A 16,918-nucleotide genomic window follows, 5' to 3' on the forward strand; every position below is an offset into this window, starting at 1 on the left:
GGTGGCTCAGTCAGTTGAGCGTCCGACTTCGGCTCAGGTCACGATCTCACGGTTCGTGGGTTCGAGCCCCGCGTCGGGCTCTGCGCTGACAGCTCGGAGCCCAGAGCCTGCTTCGGACTCTGGGTCTCCCTCTCTGCCCCTCCCCTGCTCTCTGTCTCCCTCTCAAAAATAAAAAAATAAAAAATAAGTGTTAAAGACTTAAAAAAAGAGAAAGGCAATTTCCATCAATTTACTGCCTTTATCCTTATACCTCCTATCTAAGCCTAACTTCTAGTACCTCGAGCTGCGAAAAGGTGTATCTCCTGGCATCGTGCCCGATCTTTCTTTCTCTGACTCGCCTCCCCTCTTCAACGCCACAAACAATTACTGGGAGCAGCGCCATTGGACACGAATCATTCCTGCCCTCACAGTGTTGGCCTTCAGTGGCCGAGGCCGGTCCCAAACCCGCGAACCAATGAACCGGTGCGCTTGTGCGAGGGAGGGCACCCGGCGAGGGCCGACCAAGGCCGGGCTGTCGCCCAAGGCCCCCTGAGGAGGTGACCCAACGGCTGAGCCTGGAAGGCACAGGAGAAGCTGAGCGCGTGCCAAGTGCGGGGACCCCGTGGCCCCGATCTAGGCTGACGGTGAGGGGATCCGATTCAGGTCCTGACAAGCCTCTCTGCCTTTTTATCCAAGTTAATGAGCCAGAGCAGACACGGCCCGAACCTGCTCCCCCAGCCAGCCGGGCTGGGGCCGCCAGGGGCCCCCGAACCAGTCTCTGGCTCCGAGCCCCTCCCTGCCTCTTTCGCAGGTAATAACCACTGGCCAGAGGAGGACGACGACACAAAGCCGGTCAGCCTGGGCTGCGGGCGGGCCTCGAAGGAGGCTCTCGGTGATGTATGCAGTGGGGGCTGCTGGGAAGATAGCTCTTCTGCTGTGAATGGCCTCTTGGGGTAGATACTGGGAGATTACGCATCTCGTGTCATTAGAAAGCACGGCCATAAATTAGGCGGCTCAGAAGCATGGGGCGTGTAATAATTAAGCAATAAAAGTCACCACAGGGGTAAAGGAAGCAGAAAACAAAGAGCCACTGTTCGTAGAAACACTGGTGGCTGCTCTGTAAAGAGACCTCTGAGCTCGAGTGGCATTTCAAAGCCGCTGAACCTCTGCTCAGATAGAGTCCCCGCTCGTTCCAGTCGCAAGGAGGTCTGTGTCCTGGGGAGTGAGGTTACACCAGGAAAACAGACGGATGGGGGTGGCTGGGTGGGGATTTAGGGCCCGGGCCCAACTCTGTAACCATCTCCGGGGCCCCCAAATCCCAAACCTGGAGGGGCCCCACGGGGAGTGGAGCTGGTCGGGTAAAGAGGCAATAGGGCAGGGAGAGGGGTGCGGCCAAATGACACCAGATACTCCCCTCCGGCCAATCGTTGCTACACAAGCAGACGGGCCGCGTGGTCAGACTCACCCATTTCCAAGACAGTCTTGAAGGCTGGTTTATTGTGTAAAATTTCCCAACGTTGAAATGTTGACCATACTTTCAAAGTCTTTTAAGACTGCCGTGCAAACCAAACCAAACACCAAGCCAGAGAGGCTTGACGTTTGCCGTCTTGGGCCCTTGGCCACGCGATCCTGCGGTGGGGGGGGAGCGGGGATGGTGGGGGAAATCTCTTCTTGATGCTTCCATTTCTGCACCCCCTGGGCTGTGGGAAGATCGGAGCCTTTCCGGGGTGCTTGCATTTTCAGAAGTGCAAGGAGGCGGGGCGCCTGGGTGGCTCGGTCGGTTGAGCGTCCGACTTCGGCTCAGGTCACGATCTCGCGGTCCGTGAGTTCGAGCCCCGCGTCGGGCTGTGTGCTGACAGCTCAGAGCTTGGAGTCTGCTTCGGATTCTGTGTCTCCCTCTCTCTTTGCCCCTCCCCTGCTCATGCTCTGTCTCTGTCTCAAAAATAAATAAAAACATTAAAGGAAATTAATAAAAAAAGTGCAAGGAGGCAAGCCGTGGATCCTCCCCCCAGACAAAATGTCTATACACACCGGCTCAGAAATTACTGACCACAGCTTCTTGGGACTTAGGGGGCTAAGACTTAAGCCTTGAAGTGTGGGTCCTGGACCGCAGCACCTGTGGCCACTCCAGACCTACTGATCCAGAACGTGCCTGTAACCAGAGCCCCCAGTGATCCAGGCGCGCAGGACAACGGCCACAACGCTGCTCTGTGGTTCCTTCAGCAGTAAAAAACCCCTGTGATTTCCAGTCTTGGGACCTACCCTAGACACCACTCGTCATCCGCACAGCAGTCTCTGGTGGTGTTTCCAAGGGTGAGCTGAGGAACCCCTGAGTAGTAGTTCCCCGGGGCTGCCATGAGCATTTGCACATTTATGAATCTCATCTCGAGATGCTAACTACCTCTGCAAAAGCCCTTTGTCCAAATAAAGTCATAGTCACGGTTGCTGGGGATTAGGATGGAAACACATCACTTTGAGGCCCACTACTCAGCCCTCGTCACCCGCATCAGAACTATTTCCTGGGGCGCCTGGGTGGCGCAGTCGGTTAAGCGTCCGACTTCAGCCAGGTCACGATCTCGCGGTCCGTGAGTTCGAGCCCCGCGTCAGGCTCTGGGCTGATGGCTCGGAGCCTGGAGCCTGTTTCCGATTCTGTGTCTCCCTCTCTCTCTGCCCCTCCCCCGTTCATGCTCTGTCTTTCTCTGTCCCAAAAATAAATAAAAAACGTTGAAAAAAAATTTAAAAAAAAGAACTATTTCCTGTATCTGCTAAAAATGCGATTTCTTGCTACTCCCCCCACCTCTGGGTTCAGAACCTCTGGGAATTGGGCCCAGGTGATTCTTTTTTTTTTTTTTTTAATGTTTATTTATTTATTTTTGAGAGAGAGAGAGAGAGTCCCAACCAGCCTCCACTAGACGCAGAGCCCAACACAGGGCTCGAACTCACGAACGGCAAGACAACGCCCTGAGCCCAGATCAAGAGTCAGGCACGTAACCAACTGAGCCACCCAGGTGCCCCTGGGCCCGGGTGACTCTTATGCACCAAAAAATCTGAGACTCTCTGGCCCAGGGAAACGGAATTATCAGCTCAGACGTGAGCGGTAGAAAAGCTGGCCAGGATTGTTCACCATCAAAAGGAAGGTCAGAAAGTCATGACGGGGAAAGCAATGAGCGGGACTCACTCTTTCTTCTTCTTTTTCTCTTTTTACCTATTACGAAAAATTTCCAACATACACCAAAGCATAGCCAGTAGTGTAATACGGCCCCATGATCCACTCTCGTCACGCAGGTTCAACCATTATCCGTACAGCCTGCCATCCGTGTCGACCTTTTCACTTTATTTTTGTAATGGATTCTATTTTTTGTGGAAGTTCCTCTTTATTTAATTTTTAAAGTTTATTTATTTATTTTGAGAGAGGGAGAGAGACAATCCCAAGCAGGGTCCTCACCGTCATGCAGAGCCGGTCATGAGGCTCGAAGTCACGAACCGTGAGATCACGACCTGAGCTGAAATCGGGAGTCGGATGCTTAACAGACTGAGCCACCCAGGCACCCCTGGAGGTTCCCTTTAGAAAAATTTTTTTAACGTTTATTTATTATTGAGAGACAGAGAGAGACAGAGCATGAGCAGGGGAGGGGCAGAGAGAGAGGGAGACACAGAATCCCAAGCAGGCTCCAGGCTCTGAGCCGTCAGCGCAGAGCCCGACGCGGGGCTCGAACTCACCAACTGGGAGTTCATGACCTGAGCGGAAGTCGGACGCCCAACCGACTGAGCCACCCAGGCGCCCCCGGAGGTTCCTTTTTAAAGCAAATTGTAAACAACATGCTATTCCACCCGGATGAACCTCCAACAGAAACAATAACTCCCGAACCTCAGCGAGTGGTTCCCTAAAAACCGCTTTCCACGGGTGGCTAGTGCCCCGAAGAAACGAACTTTCCATTGTACTTAATTTTAACTAATTTAAATTCAAATTCTGAAACCGAACCTTTCGAACACCCCACGAGTATTTTTAAAGGTTTATATGTTGACATGATAACATTTGGAAGGCATTAGATTGCTAAAATATATTCATAAAACTAACGCCACCTGGTATGTTTTTCACCTTGTTACCAGAAAACTTTCAGTTGCGTGGGGCTGGCGTCGTGTTTCCGTTTGACGGTGCTTGTCTGGAAGTTTGACTGCCTTCAGGGTCACTTTGGTTTCATGCTCCCAGAGAAAGGCTGGCGGATGGTACTGGGTACCTCCTGTTGTATCATTTCTGACACATGTCCCTTTGTCACTTTCAGTAATGGTAAGATTGATCGTTTGGGTGAATTTTATGTATATCTTACCACAATTAAAAAAAAAAAAAAAAGGGCATTGGGGCGCCTGGGTGGCTCGGCTGAGTATCTGACTCTTGATTTCTGCTCAGGTCATGATCTTGCGGTTGGTGAGTTCGAGCCCCACGTCGGGCTCTGCGTTGGGTGCAGAGCCTGCTTGGGGTTCTCTCTTTCTGCCCCTCCCCCTCCCCTCTGTCTCTCAAGACAAAAACAATGGCTCATTCAGTTCAGCTGCTACAGCGACCCCCCCCACCCCCGTCCCGCCACCCGGCCCATTGTAAAGTCCCCCACCAGCCGTCCACTAATCACATGAGCACCACCGACGATTATTACCTAAATCCACGATTTCATTCAGAGCTGCACAGCAAATACTCCCTCCCCGCGATTCTATCATTCCTCCTACAGTTACCAGCTCAGGTTCTTCTGTACAAAACTTGTCCTCGTCACTTATTTGGTGACTCTGGATAGGTTCCACCTGCCCCCCTCCCACCCCTCCCCCACAGCCTTGCACAGGGGTGAGGCATACAAAATGCTCCGCACAGGGTAAGTGCTCTCCTAGGCTGGGGACCCTTGTCAAGGAGAGCCAGAGTCAGAAACTAGAGGTGGTAAGGGTTTGGGGTTTTTTTTGTTAATGTTTATTATTATTTTTCATAGCGAGAGAGTGAGCATGAGCTGGGCAGGGGGGCGGGGGGGGGGTGCAGAGAGAGATAGAAGGAGAATCGGAAGCAGGGCCCGTGCTGACAGCAGAGAGCCCGATGTGGGGCTCGAACTCACGAACCGTGAGATCATGACCTGAGCTGACATCACACACTTAACCGACTGAGCCACCCAGGCGCCCCCGAGGGGGTAAAGGTTTTACGCAGTACTACTTCCTGCAAAAGGAAGAAGAGTCTTCGTGCAGAACGGGGCTCAATTAGAGGCACCTGCGTGGCTCAGTCGGGTTGAGCGTCCGACTTCCGCTCAGGTCATGATCTCACAGCTCGTGAGTTCGAGCCCCGCGTCGAGCTCTGTGCGGACAGCTCGGAGCCTGGAGCCTGCTTTCAATTCTGTGTCTCCCTCTCTCTCTCTCTGCCCCTCCCCCCCTTGCACTCTGTCTCTCTCTGTCTCTCAAAAATAAACATTAAAAAGAAAAATTAAAAAAAAAAAAAGAACTGGGCTCAATTGTGAATAGAGCACAGGTGGGGCTTTATAGCTGGGGAGCAGGGTGTGGGGGTCAGGGAAAGAAAGCTGCTAAGGGGACACATCCAGGACAGGGGGACGCTTGCTGAACCCAGCTGGCGGGATTCTTGGTGAGGGCAGGCCAAGGTGATCAGATACGAAGGCAGGGACGGGGTAGGGGATGGATTCACAGATTATGAAGAATGGCTTCAGCAGCCCAAGGACAAGGCCTCGTTGAAAAAAAAGGCTCCAGGAAGCCTGTCTAGAGGGTCTCTGTCACCGTGTCCCAGCCCGCAGCCCTGAAGGTCAGGTGGGCGCCCTCAGTGGAGAGAAAGCAGAGGGGACCGCTGGCCTGCCCAGACCTCGAGCCTGCCTGCCCTTTGTCCCTGCAGGCCTTCTACCCCTTTCTTTGACCTGCTGCAGCACCGGTATCAGCAACTCTGGGTGCAGGAACAGAAGGCCACCCAGAAAGCCATTAAACTGGAGAAAAAGCACAAGGTAAGTGCACCCCCCAGAGTGGCGAGGCCCCTGTTGGGGCGGGAGCAGAGGGAGGGGCTGGCCCGGCAAAGCTTCGAGATGGACATTCGTGCACCTTTGTCACTGGGGTCTGGGGGGTGGGAGTCAAGCCGCCTGGTGCCATTGGCTGCAGGGATCTTGGTGACGGTCACGCCCAAGCCCTTCTCAAGCCCTGAGAGTGGAAGGTTCTGGCCCCGGCCCTGCCTCTGTGTCAGACTCCCGGGTCTCCCGACTCCCAGCGGGGGAACTCCTTCCACCAAACCTCCCCACGGCTTTGCACATCGGGAGATCTGATTTCGAACGAATCTGGCAGAAATGCGCCCAGTTTTACCTGTAAAGAAAAGGCTAATAAGGCAGGCTGCCATAAAGAGCACATTTTATTACTCTTTAGGAATACGCTTTGGGGGCGTGTGGCTGGCTCAGCCGGAAGAGTGTGCGACTCTTGATCTCGGGGTTGTGAGTTCGATCCCCACGTTGGGGGTCGGGATTACTTAAATACATAATTTTTTTTTTTAAAAAAAGGAAGACAGTTTGTTTCACATGAAGCTGACGGATAGGCCACACGCTGGACCCCTTCCCGTACATCACGTACCTCGTTTCATTGATGTTTGACAAAAGTCCCTGACGTGGGTGTCATTCCTACTTCCTGGGCACGCAAATTGAGCCCCGGGGAGGCGGTGCCCGCGCAGGGAAACTGAGGCTGAGGACAGAACCGTGCCCTAACGCTGCCAGTTGCTAACGGTGTGTGAGCTGCAGCCCATCCAGGCTGAGGTTCACGCAGCGCTACACAGATTTCATTAGAAACGCGACCTTAGTGTCTCTGGTTGTTACGGCAATCGCGGCCAGTCCGGTCCCTACGCCCAGCTCGGTGCAGACAGCTGGGCCGAGCGCACACCTGTGTTCCTGCGTCCTCTCTCCTGAGCAGCCCATGAGGCTGGGCTCTCTGTGTGGGGAAACTTAGGCTCCGAGGGATTGAGAGCCAGGCCTGGACCTGGGTGTGTCCAGCCCCAGAGTCTCGGCTTTTTTTTTTTTTTTAATTAAAAAAAAATTTGTTTAATGTTTATTTATTTTTGAGAGAGAGAGAGAGAAAGAGACAGCTCATGAGTAGGGGAGGGACAGAGAGAGAGGGAGACACAGAATCCGAAGCAGGCTCCAGGCTCCGAGCTGTCAGCACAGAGCCCGACGCAGGACTCGAACTCACGAACTGTGAGATCATGACCCGAGCCGAAGTCGGACGCTTAACCGACTGGGCCACCCAGGTGCCCCTTAATTTTTTTTTTAATGTTTGTTTACTTTTGAGACAGAGAGAGACAGACCGAGTTCGAGCAGGGGAGGGGCAGAGAGAGAGGGAAACACAGAATCCCAAGCAGGCTCCAGGCTCTGGGCTGTCAGCGCAGAGCCCGACGCGGGGCTCAAAGGCATGAACCACACGATCATGACCTGAGCAGAAGTCGGACGCTCAACCGACTGCCGGCTCCTTTGATGGTGAGGTCCTGCTCTTGCTGATTAAGGGAGTGCCCATCATGGAGTTCAGCAACGGGGCAAAGATGTTCTAGAACCGACCTGGGGACTGGAAGAGTCTTACCAAGGATTCTGGCGTCTTCAGGCCAGACCAGGAGAGGCACCGAGGGACAGAGGGCGCCAGTCTCCCCAGCCCCGTGGCGGGCTGCCAGGGCCCCTCCCGCTCTGTTCTTGTCATCGGTAGAGTAAGAGACACCAGCTCATTAGAAAGCAGAATGCCGTAATAACATTTTAAAAGCAGCCCATGACTAGTTTATTCGTTAATGGCTCAAGAAAAGAGTCAACGTACTATGATAACGACCAGTTTCAGAGGGAGCCCTGCCATGACAAACTGCTTTATAGCTCCAATTTGGTCGTGGTTTTTAATTAGCGGCAATTTCACGGCAACTCAGAGTGTTGCGAATCCGTGGCAAACCAAGCTCCCATCGTCTGACTCTAGAGACGGCCCGTGGCCAGTGCCCCTCCTTGTTCAGCAGAGCACCCCACTAATGCGACGGCTCCACCCCAAGCACTGGTGGGGACCCGGGGTGCTCCGGGCCGAGGGTCCAAGTTCCCTCACTGGGCGAAAAAGACCCTTAGTCGGAGGGTCCCGGTCCCCTCATTGGGCAAAAAAATCGGTCAGGTCAGATGAGGGCCCGCCATGCCGTGCCTGGTGCATAGAAGGCACTGGGAAAACACTTGTGGAAACAGCCCCAGGGTTCTCTTCCTGTTCCAAGGATCTCTTGCTGTACGTTGTCTAACAACCGGCTGTGAACACCCAGATCGACAAACCCTCGGGCTGCTGTCGGGGTTGATAAACCACGTATTGGGGTGGGGTGATAAGATGGCTGGTCTGGGAGGCCAAGTTGCCGCCATCCGAGGGGAAGCCTGTCTCCCTCCAGCACCTAAGGATGTCCTGGGGTTTTGATGGCGGTCACCTCCAACGAAATTCTCGGCAACAGCTTCCGTTTTAGCGGGTCATCATCCCGGCCCCTCTACTCAAAGCTGAACTCAGCAGATTCTACAACTGACCCTGTCTGCCTGGCATCAGTGACCCGTTTCCAGTGGAGACCCTTTTCCATTTAGAAAGGTGCAGCGGGGTGCCTGGGTCCCTCCGATTCTGAAGGCCGGCTCAGTCGCTCCTGGCTGGACAGCCTCTCTGCTTTGGTCTGCGGATACTTTCAGAACCGTTCTAGAAGGCGGAGAAGGCAGCCCATCCAAAGGGCTTCTACGTTATCCACCGACACGTTCGATAAGATTATTACAAATGGTTGACAAAATACACCGGTAAAGGGGGTTCGGTGGGGTGGTGGCATCTCCCGCGACATCCGGCTTTGCTTTTATCGTCTGTCGGCCGCACCTGTCATGCGCCTCACGTCACAGCCGCGGATCGGCTGCGGTAGGAGCGGAAAGTTCATCAGATTCTGCCATCAGAACAGACGGGATGCGGCGCCGGTGGCCCCCAGGGCAGATCCGGACTTTGCGGGCCTGGAAGTTTCTACACGTTGGAGGTCCTACTCAAGGGGAGTGGGAGATACCAGCTTCCAGTTACGAGACGAGCGAGTCGCGGGCAGAAAAGAGACAGCACCGGGGATACGGCCAGTGCCGCGGTGATAGCGTGTGGTGCCAGACGGAAGCAGCCCTCATGGCGAGCACTTGTCACATCTCTGTGTTGTACACCCACCCGAAACCAACCTAACATCGTGTGTCACCTGGACTTCAATTTAAAAAAAAAAAAAAAAAAAGAGGGGCGCCTGGGCGGCTCAGTCGGTTGAGCGCCCGTCTTCGGCTCGGGTCACGATCTCACTGCTCGTGGGTTCGAGCCCCGCGTCGGGCTCTGTGCTGACGGCCCGGAGCCCGGAGCCTGCTTCGGAATCTGCGTCTCCCTCTCTCTCTGCCCCTCCCCCACTCACGCTCGCTCGCTCTCTCAAAAATAAATAAAAACAGGTTCTAAAATTTTTTTTTAAAAAGGAAAGGAAAGAAAAAGTGCACAAAACATATTAGTGTAACAAGTCTTAGAGAAACAGAGCCCACGAGTGGGCCCCTCCAGGGCCTTAGTGGGGACCCCGTCCCACGAGGGTCCCCAGAGCTCACGCCGCGGCAGGTCACGGGACGTTTACCTCCGCACGAAGCAGCCCCGCCAGTTTTAGGGCCAAAGCAGAAGATCAGAACAACACGCTCGTGGCCCCCAGCGGTCCCACAGTCCACTGGGCAGAGCGGGTGCCGTGAAGTCAGACTGGGAGGACCGTGAGCCGGGGGTCTGCGGCACAAGGAATGCCAGCCCTGTGCCCTCGCCCCCCACCCCGTCCTCACAGCCCGCGCTCCTCCAGGTAAAGCACCCGGTTCCGCATCTCTCTGGCCTGCAGGTGATCCTGGGGAAGCTGTATGAGACCCAGAGCAGTCAGCTGCGAAAGTACGAGCCGCCCGTGAAGCTGGACGCTATGCCTCAATTCCAGAAGGTCAGTCTCACCTCCACCTGCCCCTTCCCGCCCCGAGGGTGGATGCCCCTCATTTTGGCGGGTCCTCACCTGTCTGCTAGGCAGTGAGAGTCTGTGGGCTTCTAACCACTGATTGGCATAATAACAGCGACTATTATATATATATATTTTTATAATTTTTTTTAAAGTTTATTTAATTATTTTGAGAGAGAGAGAGTGGGGAGCGGGGAGGGGCAGAGAAAGAGGGAGACAGAGAATCCCAAGCAGGTTCCGCCCTGTCGGCGCAGGGCCTGATGCGGGGCTCGAACCCAAGAACCGTGAGATCCTGACCTGAGCTGAAATCATTCTGCAGACAGGGAGCACGGCCAACGTGGGCTTAAGCGGCAGCCTTGCGCTGGACCCGGGCCGTCTGACCACAGAGCCTGGGTGTCTGTCCCCACAGTGGACACTGTCCCGGCCAAACCCCGCCCCCCCCCCACCGATGGGGTCGTTGACCCACCACATCTTGCACTGGGGACTTGAGGGGGAGGATGGCCCCTCACCACCAGCGCTAAACCCCCCAGCAAGGTGGCGTCCGTCCCTGGGGGGAGGGGAGCAAATGTCCACTAGGGGCTGACATAAGGGGGTGACACACACCCAGAATGATCTAGCACCCGCCGTGCTCCCACCTCTGAACTGAACTGGGGTTCGCTAGGCCACGTGGCCCTGTCACACCCAGAGGGGGATTCATCTTCCGAGTCTTTTAGCAGGGGAAGAGAACGTGAGGGCCGGGGGCATTGTCCACAGGAGATTTGGGGACAGCAGCTTCCGAGCGGCAGGGGAGCTGGCCGTGCCCAACTCTGGCCCCGCGCGAGCCTTTCTAGGGAGCCACAGGGACACGCGCGGCCCCAGGAAGACAGCTGGACAAAGCCACGTTTCTGGCCAGCCCAGGCCACCCGCGGCATTGACTTAAACTGCAATTTAGACAATGAAGGGGCCAGTGGCTTCCTGAGCCTAATGCAATCGAACAGGCTGCTGAGTTCCGCGGAGAAGCCTGCCTGCCCCCCGACGCGGCCTCTTGCGTCCTGCCCAAGTGGCCTCCGTCAGCACATGTCAGTGACCATCCGCCCGCAGCCCGTCAGCCCGCGCCGCCCCGCACTCGAACACGACCGGCCGCCGAGCGGGAGATGCCGGGAGGCCCTGCCCGCGTCGCTTTGTGTGTAGCTTCCCCAGCCTGGCCTGGCCGCGCGGCTCAGCTCTGGTCTCTCTGTCTCCCCCAACCTCCTGCCTTTCTAGCCTCGTTTCGCCCCTACTTCTCTCTCCACAGCCTCCGCCCCAGCCCCTCCTTCTGTTGTTTGTCCCCCTTTGCTCTTTCCGCTCTGGTTTTCTCTCTGATTTGCCCTGGGATGCTGCCCCGGGGAGGGACGGGGACCCAGGGCTCCACGGACACGAGACCACCCTCCCCCCACCCCCGCAAACGTCACTCAGCATCAACCCCCAGCCCCTCGGCTCCGATTTGGAATCTGCCCGTCGCCTCCAGGCAGTAGACAAAGGAGGGCTGGGGCGGTCTTGGCCCAGCGGAGCAAGGAAGGGGCCTCCCCCCAGCCCCTCCCCGCGAGGCTCCCGCGTCGGGGGGGCGGGTGTGGCGCGCCAGTGTCCCCGCGGTGCCCGGCCCAGGGTGGGTGTGCAAGCACAGAAGCGAACGAACAAGTTTCTGTTTTCAAGAGAGGGGACTGGGCTGAGCCGTCCTTCCGTTCTGGACCGTTGTTGTGAAACACGGGCGGGAACCACGGGAGGCATCCTGTGATGGTGCCCTTTTGCTCGGGGCCCCACCTCGTGCCAAGTCACGTTCACGGCTCAGTACGCCTCATCTTTGGAACGAGTGCCCCCGACTCCTCTGGGGGCACAGAGCCCCGGGGTGCACAGCGTGTTTGCCATGTTTTCGGGAACGTTCGCGGGGTTCCGGAAGTTCCTCTGGAGCAGGGCTCGTCCCTGGGCGCCGCCTTGGACGGCCCCGAAGAGTCCCCAGGCACCCCACCCCAGACTGATGCCTCTTATGGATACAGCGCTCAGAACTCACCCCCTTTGGGGAAATACCTCCAACGAAAAGTATCTCGTAGAAAGGGTGTCCCCATTCCACTGATGTGGAAACTGAGGCTCAGAGGGGCAAAGGAACAGGCCCTGTTTGAAAGGGTCCCAGATTCCATCCAGGGCTGCAGAAGCCTCCTGAGAATCCTTCCCTCGCCCTGACTCCACACCCAGCCCGTGCGTCTTCAGGACGGCAGGGCCCCTCTCTCCCCTTCACAGTATGTATCCTCACTGCAATTAATTAGTTAATTGGGCAATTAGTCGTCCATCTTCCCCAGCAAAATGTGAGCCCCCGAGGACCATGCCTGTTGTGACCCCCACCGCATCCCCAGAGCCCCGCACCCAGTGAGCGATCCGTAAATGTGGAAAGAATGAAGGGGCAGATGAATGAATGAATGAATGAATGCCCAGCGCGGCCCTGAATGGCAGAAGAACTAAAAAGCCTTTCAGAGACCTGAGGAAGGCCCCTTCCCAGCCTGAGCCTCCCGGCGTCCCCCCATCCCTGGCCACCCCCCGACCGGGTCTGGGCTCAGGAGGGCCAGCGCAGGGGCAGGGGCGGTGGGGGCTACGCGGCGTCCTGCACGAAGCCCCAGGAGGGTCTTTGTGCCTCGTGTCTGTGCCGAGCCACCGCCCCCCCCTCCCCACCCCAGCCCCATTATGAAAGGGAAAAGCGCTTCCAAAAAAGTTGAACCTGTCACAGTGATGGATAACCTAAATGGACTCTCCCTGCTCGCGAACAGATGTCGACGCTGAACCCTGTCAGAAATAATTAAACACCTTTCACATGGAAAAGCAGCAGGCAGGGGCGCCGCGGCCCGCTCCCCGGGCTGGGTCAACGCGGAGCGAGCCGGCTTCCTGCACCGGAGCGGCCGCCCCCGTCAACGGGTCACCCGGAGACCCTCCCCACCCCCGTGCCACACGGGGCCCTGAGCGGCCTTGTGAGCCCCCGAGGGGACCAAGGAAAGCAGAAGGGACACCCGTCGGTGGACGTCGTTGTCAGCCGCTGGGCTGCCTGGGATCGCAGCGTTCCTCTCTGGTCCGTGCCACCAGCAATTGCCATGGATGGCCAGGGCCCAGAGACAGGGTCAGCCCACGGCTGGCAGGTGGCCAGGGTGTTTATACGGTGCCACCGGCCGGCTAGAGGCTCTCTGGGCCTCAGTTTCCTCATCTGAAAATGAGGGGTAGCATTGTTCTTTTTTTCTTTTTAATTGTTTTTAATGTTTTTATTTATTTTTGAGACAGAGACAGAGCATGAGCAGGGGAGGGGCAGAGAGAGAGAGGGAGACACAGAATCCAAAGCAGGCTCCGGGCTCTGAGCTGTCAGCACAGAGCCCGACGCGGGGCTCGAACTCACGGACCACGAGACCATGACCTGAGCCGAAGTCGGACGCTCAACCGACTGAGCCACCCAGGCACCTCTAGCATTGTTCTTTTTTGAAGTTTGTTTATTTATTTTGAGAGAAAGCGTGAGTGGGGGAGGGGCAGAGGGAGAGAATCCCAAGCAGGCTCCACACCATCAGCACAGAGCCCGACGCGGGGCTCGAACCCACGAGCTGCCAGATCGTGACCTGAGCAGAAGTCGGACGGAGCCCCCCAGGCGTCCCGAGGGGGTAGCCTATGCTTCTGGGTCTCTTGCAGCCTAAGGCTCATGATCCCAGACTCACTGGTCAGAGAGCGGTGTGGGAGGGAGTTTGCTGGCTCTTGGTGGTGCCAGACCCCTAAACCCAGACTGAACTGTCAGGGGAAGCAACCCAGACCCTTCGTCAGCTTCCCGTGCTGGGGGACGGGATGTGAACTCTCTCCCCGGAGTGGAGGGATCGCTGGGCTTGGAGCCAGTGCCCTCTGTGCCCCTGGCAAAGGGACTCCTGCCCTTTACCAACGTGCGGGGGGCAGCCAGCGGGGAGGGAGGAGGGGGCCGCGTGCTGTGCCTGTGTGTGCACAGGACTCAGGGTCAGACACACCCGGGTCACACGGCGAGCCTGCCGCCCTGTCACCCTGTCCGAGTCCCCATTCCTTCCTCTGAAAAAGGGCCCAGCCCGATTGGATGACAGCACACGTACACATTTAGCTGGGCACCTGGACCCTATTAAGGTGCCAATAAATGGCCTCTGGCCTGCAGGATGGTCCTGATAATCATTCATTCATTCACTCACTCATTCATTCACAAGTCTCGGCGAGCACCTTTTCGCCAGGCCCCGTTCTCCGTGCCGATGCCATACTGCTGTAACAGCCGCTGGCACCCGGCGGGGGTGGGGTGGACAAGACGGACAGAGGGGTGGACAGCTAGATGGGGGAGGTCTGGAGCAGCTCCTCGCCGCCCGTGTCCGGGGTTTGCCGCCTGGAAAGGTGGGGCTGGGGACAATCTGAATGACCGTACTCCCATCAACGCAATCCTGTTCACCTGCCTCTTGCAGGAACCTGGTCAGGTTTTCCCGGGGAAGGGGCCAGACATCCCGGCCTGCCTGTCGGGAGGTGGGATTGTTCATAATGCCACCTTCTGCTGGCAAAAGTGACCCCGTCTGAACCGCATATCCTACGGCCACCTGATACTAAGCCAAGAAAAGCAGACGGTTTATCCCTCCTTACAAAGACTGCCAGCGATAACGGCCCAAAGACAAATGTCTGGGGTGAGTGTGCCCACGTATTTACGGCGGTGCCACTGACGGAGGTGAAAGCCTGGAAGTGCCCGTCGAAGGGCACTGAAGATAACGACTGTAGTCTATGTAATGACCACTTCCTAACACCTTACTGGGGGAAGGAACCTGTGCTGTGTGACGTCATTGGGATACAGGCGCCCACACATCTGCGCAGGTGCCTGTGCTCGAGGACAGGCGTCCAGAGGGACGGGTCCCCAGGTGGCAGCGGCGGTGACCTCTGGGGAGGGGTGGGGCCGTCTGTGATGCTCTTTTCCGCATTGTTGGAGTGTTTTGCAGTGAGTACAGGGCTTTTACAAAACCAGGAAGGCCGTTGTCTTTTTTAAATGTGTCTGAAGGTTGAGGACGCTACGTCTTTCCGCGGGTCCTTGTCCCCAGTGCCCAAGCGCCATTCAGCCCAGTCCTTCCGGGACCCACAGGCGCTCCGTGCTGCTGGCCACGGCGGGTTTTCCGCCGCGGGTTTCCATCAAGGGCAGAGGTCAGAAGCCAGCGCTCCCCCTCCCCCAGCAGTGAAGGCGGCTGGCTCCCCGAGTCTGCCTCTCTATGGCCAAACCCATGTCACGTAATTGGAGACTCCTAAACCCATTTTAGAGGGAGGTTTGCCCAAGCGTCCCGAGGTCACCCTTCACGGCGAACGCTGAGCCTCTCCCCGGACCGACCTGTCTTTCTTCCACAGTGCCAATACCCCCTGACATTACATAGCCATTCAGTCACTAAAGTATGAACAAATTGACTATATTTTCATCTGGCTTTTGGTTTCAGCCCCACTGCTTTAGAATAATGGCCCAAGCTATTAAGCTAACAGTTTGATTTACAAGCCCTTGTGCTCTGAATGCTGGGATCAGACTCCTCTCTTTGTGGAAGACTAACCTTGCCTCGGGTCTCCTGGGCCCCTGGCTCCCTAATAGAACCCGAGACGGCGGGGGGAAAAAAATCAGCAGTCAGCCAAGCAGTGACACCCAGAGATGCAGCTGATTAGTGAAAGCTGCTGAATCTAAGAAAAGGATTTTCTTTCCCACCTTTAAGCTCCCTTACAAATCATAGCCGGCTGGAAAGTTAACTCTCTGTTAAACCCCCGGAGCGGGCTCCGAGCCTGTCCACCCGGCTGCCACCTCCTCTCCAGAGGGCTCCACAGGGCCAACTAAAGATGAGCCCGTCTCCGGACAGGCGTGTCCAGCCCCGAGGTCCCTCTTTCCAGACCCAGGAAGGGCCGATGCCAGCTCTCCTGCCCCTCCCCGAGGCCCCTGCACCAGGGACGTATTTTAAGAATCCTGTCACTCCGTTTCATTGGAAGAAGAATCAACCCCTGTTGTGGCGTAGGGCACCGGGCACAGGGATGGGATGTGTCACACGCGGAAACAGGGCAATAGGAAGCGTGATTCAGAGGTCCTGGTGCAGCTGACATTTCTCCCCTAAATACAGATGCCCCCGTTGTAAACCAGATCAGTGTGCAGAATAGAGAAGAAAGTAGAGGCTTCATTGGTTTTACATAATCCGGCACCTTGGAGGGACAGAAGTCTTAGGCACCTGCTCATAGGTGACATTGCCGCTCAATGCTGGCAAGTCACAAAGAGCCAGAGCTGAAGGCTCTGGGGATGGGGGACAAGAGGAAAGGGATTGGGGTCCTGGAGCATCAGGACGAGTCTGGGTGCCCTGGTCACAGAGGGAGACGTCAGGCGTCTATGTGGGGGCCCCGAGAAGCGGGAGCTGGCACTTCTAACCGCACTAGCCCTGCAACCTGGGGACCCCCAGCCCGACTGTCCCCTTAACATTTCCGGTGCCTGGGAACTGTGAGTTCACTACAGAAAGCTCCTCTCCCCGACGGGGGGGCGAAAACATTTCCAATTTTGTGTTGAAAGTCAACCAGGGGGCGCCTGGGTGTTTCAGTCGGTTAAGCGTCCGACTTCGACTCAGGTCATGATCTCGTGGTCCATGAGTTCGAGCCCCACGTCGGGCTCTGTGCTGACAGCTCAGAACCTGGAGCCTGCTTCCGATTCTGTGTCTCCCTCTCTCTGCCTCTCCCCAGCTGGTGCTCTGTCTCTCTCTCTCTCAAAAATAAACATTAAAAAAATTTTTTTTTTTTTAAAAAGGAAGTCAACCAGAAAATCGACCAGTTTGTTTTGGCATCATATATATATTTCTAACCTCTACAGATAGCTAGAACCTCACCTTGAATTTGGGGAGTCGATGGGACCTTGGGGGTCTCCAATTTCTTCTTCCAGCTCATCCCCAAGAGAACAATTCCTGCTGATCTAAAGAGACTCTCCCGACTTGAGCAGGAGTTGGGGCT

The 16,918-nt window shown here is 56.3% G+C and overlaps 1 protein-coding gene across 2 annotated transcripts in view; it reads left to right on the plus strand.

The window, feature by feature from the left end:
- CFAP77 (cilia and flagella associated protein 77) overlaps positions 1-16,918 on the plus strand; it is a 128,097-nt gene that overhangs the window by 93,042 nt on the left and 18,137 nt on the right. For both annotated transcript variants that reach the window (XM_042914117.1, XM_042914115.1), the window contains exons 4-5: positions 5,846-5,951; positions 9,836-9,928. In XM_042914117.1, the coding sequence (XP_042770051.1) occupies positions 5,846-5,951; positions 9,836-9,928 (199 nt within the window). The remainder of the gene's footprint in view (positions 1-5,845; positions 5,952-9,835; positions 9,929-16,918) is intronic.

The sequence above is a fragment of the Panthera leo genome, chromosome D4 (assembly GCF_018350215.1).
Source record: "Panthera leo isolate Ple1 chromosome D4, P.leo_Ple1_pat1.1, whole genome shotgun sequence".
In the NCBI taxonomy this organism is placed as follows: Eukaryota; Metazoa; Chordata; class Mammalia; order Carnivora; family Felidae; genus Panthera; species Panthera leo.